The 9,340-nt window shown below is 33.1% G+C and overlaps 1 protein-coding gene across 1 annotated transcript; it reads left to right on the top strand.

The window, feature by feature from the left end:
* The first annotated feature begins 6,047 nt into the window (after window positions 1-6,047).
* Window positions 6,048-7,536, top strand: LOC129219363 (zinc finger BED domain-containing protein 5-like). The gene is made up of 2 exons (XM_054853737.1): window positions 6,048-6,857; window positions 7,096-7,536. The coding sequence occupies exons 1-2, from the start codon at window positions 6,067-6,069 to the stop codon at window positions 7,493-7,495; spliced, it is 1,191 nt and encodes a 396-aa protein (XP_054709712.1). The 5' UTR covers window positions 6,048-6,066; the 3' UTR covers window positions 7,496-7,536.
* Window positions 7,537-9,340: the final 1,804 nt, after the last annotated feature.

Here is a 9,340-nt window from a genome sequence, read left to right as displayed (position 1 = left end):
AATAGCCTGAACAACCTTTTTTTTTTTTTTTTTTTTGGTGCAACTTTTTTTTTTTTTCCTCTTGTTCTTTCTATTTTTTTTTTCCTTTTATTATTATTTTTTCTGCATTCATAAACTTGTGCAATTATGCCTTTTCTTTAAACTTGCAACAAACTTTTAAACTTTATTATTTTTTTTTTTTTTGCACATTTTATCTATTTACTTTTTTTTTTTTTTTGCACCTTTTATTTATTTACTTTTTTTTTTTTTTTGTTTGCACCCTTTGGAGCCCAAGGTTGGTGCCCTCTGGAGGGATTCAGGTCGCCGGATTGTGGTATCATATCTTTTTCAAAATTTTTTAAAAAGAGAACATGGCATTTAAAATAAACTAACATTGAAGCATACAATATAAATCAGCAAACTGAAGTCAATTTAATATGAAGTTAAATAAGAAATAAATTATGAAGAGCCACAATTTCACAGTAGGGCAATTCCATATGTGACGAAAAGAGTTATTTATGAAAAACAAAAAATTTAAGTGATAACAATGAAATTATTTTCAAAAAAATGACATTTATTCTTTGCATTTTCCCCTTGAAAACTAAAATATAAAAAATAAAATAAAATATAAAGTTTTACTTTTCACTTTTTATGCTAATTTTTCTTTAGCATGGAAAGACATTTTTGTCATGAACTTCTCAGTACAAAACAAATTTTTTGTCATTGGGTAAAATTCATTCTTAACCAATGCATACTTTTAAAATACAGAAGTGAGAACTGTAGATTAAAAAATTAAAAAGTGGGTAGAGATGGAATGAACAAGGATTTTAAATGTCCACTTTTTGCAGTAAAAGAACTGCATTTTAAATTGTCAAATACAAAGTTACTGAATAAAGTATACAGTCAACACTGGTTTATCGTTATTAATTTGTTCCAGACTTGACCCTGATAACTGAATTTCTGCGAAGTAGGATTCTGTATTTATAAACCAAATATTTTTCTAATTAGAGCGCATAAAACTTACTTTCAACAATTAAATAGTTTAACATAGCTAGAACCTCTAGACAGGAAGCAGCATGCTTAGCCACTATACATTTGTATTACTTAATTTATTGCACAATATATGAGAAGATGAGATAAATTAGACGTAACAGATATCACATTGTTAATTATTGAAAAATAAACTACACGCATGCAGTTCGTACACACTAGTATTAATCTATGAAAATAGCTCGACTTGTTTTATGATGAATTAATTGCCAACTAATGATTGTATGTGCCTCTGTTCTTCCTCTACATTTATCTTCATTGAAGGAATTAAGTACACAACTTAAAAAGCTATTACATTTTTGAACACCATTTACAGATGTATTTATCCCCAGCAATGATACAGTGATTTATTTCCAGTTTGAGCATTAAAATGCAATAGTGATTCCCTGCACTTCCTTTGGTGATTTTACACCGCCATTCTCCGCACTCTCTCAACTAGTACAACTACAGCCTCTCAGAAGAGCTTGCGTTACTTAAGACATACTTTGCTATTCTTTTGTAGGAGAAAGTTAGCACGAGCTCATAAAAAAGGCTAATTACTAGATTTGGAAGGAATAAAAAAAAAAAGAAAACACACACACACACACAAAAAAAAAAAAAAAATCCCTGATGTTGGGAAGTTGTGAAAGTTGAAGCACGAAGTAGCAAGGGATGACTGTATTAAGCAAAATAATTTATAAAATCATTAACATTAGTAAAAAAATTATTTTTGTAAAACTCGTCATTTTTATGGAATTGCCCTACTAAACATTAGAACATGAAAATTATCATACAAAATGCCACAGTATAATCCTGGTGGAGTTAAAAATTGGGAAAAAAAATTCACAACATTGAGTTCAAGGAAGGATTTTAGTTTACACACTTCACAGTAGAAGACCTTTGTAACGCATGCCACAGGACCAGAGGTTTTTGTGTTGTACAGAATCTGGCATTACATATAATTCCACAAATTTAGAAAATAATATTCAGGATGCATCAATATATTTGCAGATCACAATAAGCTTTGACTGGAGTTGGGTATTAAAGCTTAAATTATGTAATTTAATTATGATTCACAAATATGTTTCATGTTCAAAGGAAATGCATTATCCTGCACTTTGGTTAGCTTGACAGTTAGCAAATTACAGCTTTATTTTTAAGAGTAAACTGGCACTTTTTCATTGTGAATACTAGTTGTTAGTTAGATCTTAAGAAATAAGATAGAAAGCTACGACACTGCTTCCGAAGTAATTTTTTAAATGAGTTGTTAGGTTTACAAGCCTGAATAAAAAGCTTTTTAGCTATTACAAAACACATTGTTTACTCCAGAAAAGCAAAGTGGATTATAATAGAAAATTGGGTTTTATAGGTCAGTGTTATAAAGGTATTCTACTGTATGTACACATTTTTAGGATAGCATAAATGTTTTTAAGGAAGGTGTTATTTATTTATTTATTTATTATTATTATTTTTTTTTTTTTTTGATAAACATTAAAATAAATCATTGCAGTTGTACATGCAAGGAAGAACTACATATGTTTTATTCCTTATTACATAGTTTAAGAGAGGCCATGGGTTTAACAATTTCTTGACTTTAAAAGTGATAAACAATTCAGTAGTATTCATAGTAATTGCATTGAGATTATTTTCAAAATTTTCAACACTGAGTACATTGCAATAAAAGTACAATTCATTTTCAAAAAAAATAATTTCAATTATCCTGGAATATGATTTTTCAGAAACCATATTCCCTGAAAGAATTATATCCCCTGCTGTAAAGGTTACAGAATTAAAATCTAATTTCTGCAGTACTTTACAAGATTTTTTTACATCATTATCAGTGATGTCATCTCCATTTATGTAACAGGACTTAATAGTGGAAATTTGCTGTCGTGCTTCCGAAAACTGAAATTGAGGTGTGAAAATCTCCTCTTTTACCTTTCCTTCTTTTTCCCAAAAAAAAGCAGCAAAATGCATTTGAAAATATTCGCTGATGGAAAATGCAAGGTTTTTAAAGTTGAAAAACTTCTTATTTTTTGCGATAGCATTTTTTGCCTCCATCCGCATGACCCAATGATGCCTTGTTGGGCCATGTTGTCTAATTTGTTCAGGCAAATGGACCATCATATGCATCTTGGGTATAATATTATCACCCCCATAACATTTGATGAACAATTTTTGATGCGAAGCAATGAGATTTTCCAATTTCTCAAGCATATCAACATGGATAATTGGTGACAAAATATACTGTATTATTTGCACTAACGAAACAAAACATTGTAAAACTTCTGGGTTTTCACTTCCGAAACAATCTTTTAAAATAAGAGGAATATGCAATATTAAATTTAGGCAAGCACTACTAGAAGTATTAACTAACAAACTGGTTTCAAATGCTCTAGGATATAAACTTTTGCTCACTGAGCTATGAAATTTAAAATTTAAAACCAAATCATTTAATTTTTTTCTTGTGAAGTACCCAGACTGAATGCATGATTTTAAAAACAATGTTGTTTCTTTTGGTGCAACACCTTCCAAAAAAATATGCATGGGATCATACAGCAAATCTTTCGTTAATGAAAAATAGGGGAGATTGCAGAGGACAGATCGAGAATTAAGTCCATACTCCTTGGACAAGCTCTCTCTTTCTGCAGTGTTTGCTGCTTTTTCAAGATCAGACAATTGTCTTTTTATTTCAGAATCATTTCTGAGTTGGCATGATGCATGAAAAAAATTTGTGTCATAATTTTGGGGAGAAATTTTACAAGTGCGACATGGTTGTTTCACATTGTTAGAAAATCCTTCCTTAAAACCACCAATGTTGTGACATGCCAAAGAATCTCCAGTGTAAGACAAAAGGCATCCATGAAATTTTAACATCCCCACCATGTGTCATAAAAAATAAACCTTCACCAGACAATTGGTTCATTGTCTCAAAAAAATCATTCAGTAGCAAAGATTTGGCATCAGCAGTTTTTACTAGATTTGCTTTGGCCACGGCCAAAAGATGAATGTGGGAAAGTTGACTTCGGAGATGAGTTGGGATATTCAGAAATGTGACATAGAACATTGTCAACTTCCCTTTATTGGAACGCTTCATCCCCAAAGCATTGGCAATTTCTATATCATCATGATACAACATGACAATTATAGCATTGGTGGGATGTTTAAGGAGCACTGGATGTGACTGATATCTCAGTCCACTGAAAAAATCCACCAGTACTCCAACCTCAACCTCGGCTGTGAATGGCTTACAAAAATATTTACAGTAATCTAAGCTTTTCATTAAATTTGTAATTAATTGTTTAAATGGTATAAAATAACCTTTCCCGTTTCCCAGCAAACATTCTTTGGGTTTAATGAATATCCCTAAATTGGTATACAGTTGCCTGCGAGAGTAGTTTGTTGATAGTTTTTGCAAAGAAACATCATTACCACAAATTTCCAACACATCTTGAACTTTTGACACAACAGTGTCAATCAAAGACTGGGATGCCCTATGACGACCCTCTAAATTAATACACAGGTCTGTCATTATATCAATAGGTTTTGTACAAGTATATATAACTCCACCAGGATCAATTTGGTCATTTACAAAGCCGTCAGCCAGATTCTCTTCTGCTGAAGCATTTACATCTTTTTTGCAAGTTTTGAAATGCAAACTGCATGCACTTTTAGAATAACATTTAAAATTACAGTTACCACATGGAAAAAAATACTGGTTTTTGTGGAACTTCTTTGCATGCCAGTTAAAAGTCCTGAAACTATTAGTTTCAAATGCGCATGGATCACACTTGTGAATTTTCTTATTATTAACTGGTTTTCTCACCTCTGAATCAACACAGAGAGGCATTCCAGCTGCACTTGTGCTTTGGCCAGGAGAAAGGTCAGACACTGTGTCAGCAGTATTTGCAGCTGCAAATATAAACAAAAAAAATATATAAAATTTGAAAATAATTTTTAAATCATGTATAAAGCTTTACAGAAGAACTTAAGAAAGATTTATTTGTTTCAAATACTTTCTTTTCAAGCACTTTTATACATGCTCAGATAAATTTCATGTTAATTTTTGAATTTGAACAAGAAAACATTTGAGATTAAGAACTACATAAAAAACTTTTTTAAAGTACAGTATTTGTATGAAAAATTTCCTTGATTTAACTAGCACAGCACTGCTCAACTTTCTCCCCAATGGGCCACACCTCCTATTAAGACAGCGGTTCCCAACCCGTGGGCCGCGGACGCTGAGTAGAGAAAGTCTATTCCAAGCATTCCAAGACAAATCTTGGGGTACCAGTTTCTCGGGACGATTCGCTAGTGAGCTGAGTCATCGCTCAAAAGCTTCCCTGGGACCTGTTCATTCAGGAAGACCCCCTACTGTTCAGGGGTCGACAGCCCAGGGTCAAGTGGTCAAGTGTCCCTTTTCAAGGTCAATGATCTCTGTCGTGTAGAACCCCCCCAGGTGAGGGGTATATTAATCGGATGGCAGCCGTATCGTATAGGGAGTACATTGAACCCAAGCCGGAGTCTTGCAACCACGACAATCGCAAGGACTCCTCGACCTATGAAGCATACAACTATGAATTATATGACGGGGACAATCAGACTTAAATGAGATCATCATACTGGTCAAGCACTTTTAAAGATAACTAAAGTTGGCACTTTAAAAATTACTTAATTACGGAAATAAAATGGAAGTGTCTCACCCATTATGTGATCTCGCTTTGCAGGCCCGCTGTAATCCAAACATGAAAAGTTCATACAAAGTTTTGAATGGTAGTCAAGGAAGTTTATTTTCACCAAGTTGAATAAAGACACAAAAATTGGCACACAAGCCGTGCGATGCCCGGTCGACAGCACTGAGGCGAAATATCTTCAGCACAGAATAAAAATACTTTATCAATTCCAACTTAGGCCATCATAAAATGAGTTTGGGCACAAACACCCAAAAATAATGTCAAGCACACACATACAGGCATGATTGGGGCATAAGGAACATCCCCGGCTCAAAATCGGGAAGTTTGGCCAGGCATAGCGGGAAACGGAAATATTCAAGAAGAAATGTTGTTTTGTCAGTCTTTGCCAGCAAGAAAAACTGGAGAGGAGATTTTCAAAGCTGCTGACAATTTCATGAAAGAAAATGAAATAGATTGGAAGAAATGTGTAGGATTGACAACTGATGGAGAACGAGCAATGTCAGGCATTCATATTGGTTTCGTCGCCAAAGTTAAGACAGTTGCTCCCTTGGCTCAATGGACGCATTGTAGCATACATAGAGAAGCTCTTGCAGTAAAAGGCTTGGACGCGTCTTTAAAAAAAACTCTTGACGACGCAGTGAAAATCGTGAACTTTATCAAAGCAAGACCTAAAAACTCCAGACTGTTTAGTGTTTTGTGCGACGAAATGGGCGCTGAACACAAGCAACTTTTGCTTCATTGTGAAGTTCGATGGCTCTCGAGAGGAAAAGTTTCGACAAGGTTATTCGAACTCCGCGATGAACTCTTGATTTTCCTAACGGATGGAGTAAATGATGGAAAAATAGCAAGTTCCCATTTAGACTGCATAACTGATGAAAATTGGTTAAAACGATTGGCCTATTTGGCAGATATTTTCAATTCCCTCAATGTTCTGAATTTAACTCTGCAGGGCAAGGATTGTCATAAGTTTTTTGTGCAAGACAAAATCGAAGCTATGATAATTAAACTTCAGAGATGGGCTCGAAAAGTAGACCAAGGTTCTTTTGATGCGTTTCCTACTTTGCATGACTTTATTGAGACCAACGAAATTAAAGTCGATAGAAAAACAGCTGCAACCATAAAAGATCACCTCAACGCTATGGCCTCTAGCCTCAGGTAAGCTGAAAATTTTATTCTCCTTAATTTTTTGCCAGTATTTTAATACGTCTTACTATTAAAGACATTAATTTTCTTAAGAACTTCTTTAAAAATTAAATATTTCAAATAATACGATTTTAAAACTAATATTAACAAATGATAACTATTTTGTATAATATAGTGTGAGTGAATATTCATTCATATGAATGAGGCTTTTAGTAACTGAAGCAGTATTAAGATTTTTCATATTTCTTAGGCACTTCTTCCCTAAAATTGAGGATGAAATTCAGTGGATCAGAAATCCCTTTGAAGAGAACTACCTTTCCAAACTGAAATTATCTTCAAGTGAAGAAGATTCATTAATTGAACTATCATGTGACCAATCTTTAAAATCGCTTTTCAAAACAACACCATTGGTCCCGTTTTGGATAAACGCTCAGCAAGAATATCCAGTTATTGCCAAAATTGCACTCTCACACTTGATGGGGTTTTCTACAACTTATCTTTGTGAACGAGCTTTTTCAACTTTACTATTTTTGAAGAATAAATACAGAAACAAACTGAATGTTGAGAGCGATTTGAGATTAAAACTGTCTGGTTTCAATCCAGACATTGAATTGCTGGTGGAAGACAAACAGTATCAAAAATCCCATTAAGAATCTTTTGACTTTTAATACTTGTTTTTGACTTTTTTACAATTTTGTCAGCTACGTGGATTATAATAAAATTATTTTCGTCAAAAAAAAAAAAAACATCTTAAAATTCTTCTGGTACATTATCTTTTACTTACTGCTGAAAAATGTGCATTATATATATACATACACACAAATACATATGCTGTTTGCCATTAGAAGTTATATAAAGCAGTTAGTGGGCCTCCAAATTTTTCTGACGAAATTAGTGGGCCGCGCTACTGAAAAGGTTGGGAACCGCTGTATTAAGATGATTCTCGAAGGCTAGAACACATGTTAACTTAGAATGTTATTTGGATTTTTTAAAAGAATATATAATATTTTAATGACTTTAGAAAACACAGAAAAGGTACTAAAAATTGCAAAATAAAAATTATTATCAATACTGCATCATTATTTTATTAATAAGAAAGTTACTATCTTTCTTTTAAAAACCCATTTCATATACTATTAGCTCTAAATTTGAAATAACTGTTCTTAATACCAAATGAAGGTGATCAGTTGTTTTGCAAGCCTCCAGAATATATTATTCAATTCATAATACTGAACATAAAACCAGCGACATGTATCAGCTTCGTGGACCTTCTGTGGCCCGGGGGCCATAGGTTGGGCACCACTGTTCTAGAATAGTAAATATTTCAAGCTACCGAAGAATTTCAATTTTCCAATTATTTTTTTCAGTCAAAATTGATATTTCTTTATCGGCATTCTTGTTTGGAAGTTTTAGGTGAAATAATGTAAAACTAAATTAATATTATGTTAAAACAATTAAATTATTTTAGCCTCTATTACATTAAAATAAAATGATTTTGGTTTCTTTCCTGAAATTAACATTGGAATTGATAGTTCAGGTCCAGATCTAGATGCCCGCAAACCCTTTGGTGCGGGGGGGGGGGGGGGGGGGGGGGGGAACCATACTTCTAAGAAGCCCTGGCCCACTAAGTCGAAAATAATAATAATAATAATAAATAACTTTTTTAAACTATACTTAAGTTTTAGCAGTTGAAAATATTTTTTCAACATTTTAGTAAAAATTTGAGGAAAAATTTAAACCAAATATATATAACTTAAACATATAAGCAAAGGGAGAAGAGTTTTTTTCTTGCTGACATGACATATAAATAAAACAAAATAAAAATCTTAAAACAATAACAATAATAAATGAATAAAACATTTAAACAAATGAATTCAAAATTTAAGTAGAAATATTGATGCAGTTGAAACATACAGCAATCACTATAGCTTAAAGAATTCGGTGGGGGGGGGGGGGGTAGAACAATCCAATAGACAGTTAAGGTTCCTGCTGATTTTTTTGCACACTGAAAATTTAGATTAGGACCTGTGGTAGTTGCAAAAGAAATAAGATGATACCATGTAATTATGAGCACTATAAGAAAAAAAAGTAATTTAATATATGCCGACTGGAAGGTTTAACTTTGGAGGATTGTTGACACGTTGACACATTACTGCAATTAATACTCAGGGGCAGTGGTACCCTAGAGGGTGTCATGGCACAGACCAGTGGCGTAGCTAGACCCGACTTTCGGGGGGGGGGGGGTTACTTCTTTTATATATATATATATATATATATATATATATATATATATATATATATATATATATATATATATATATATATATATATATAATCGCTTGGAATTTTTTCCTTTTCTTCTTTTTTTTTTCTTTCTCTTCTCTCTTCTTTTTCTCTTTTTTTTTTTGAGACTAACTTTTCGGGGGGGGGGGGGGTTTTGTCCCCAAAACCCCCCCCTTAGCTACGCCCCTGGCACAGACTGTGTAATTGACATT

This window comes from Uloborus diversus, chromosome 3 (genome assembly GCF_026930045.1).
Source record: "Uloborus diversus isolate 005 chromosome 3, Udiv.v.3.1, whole genome shotgun sequence".
NCBI lineage: Eukaryota > Metazoa > Arthropoda > Arachnida > Araneae > Uloboridae > Uloborus > Uloborus diversus.
Note: the sequence above shows the minus strand (reverse complement) of the source record. Positions and strands in the feature narration are given on the sequence as shown.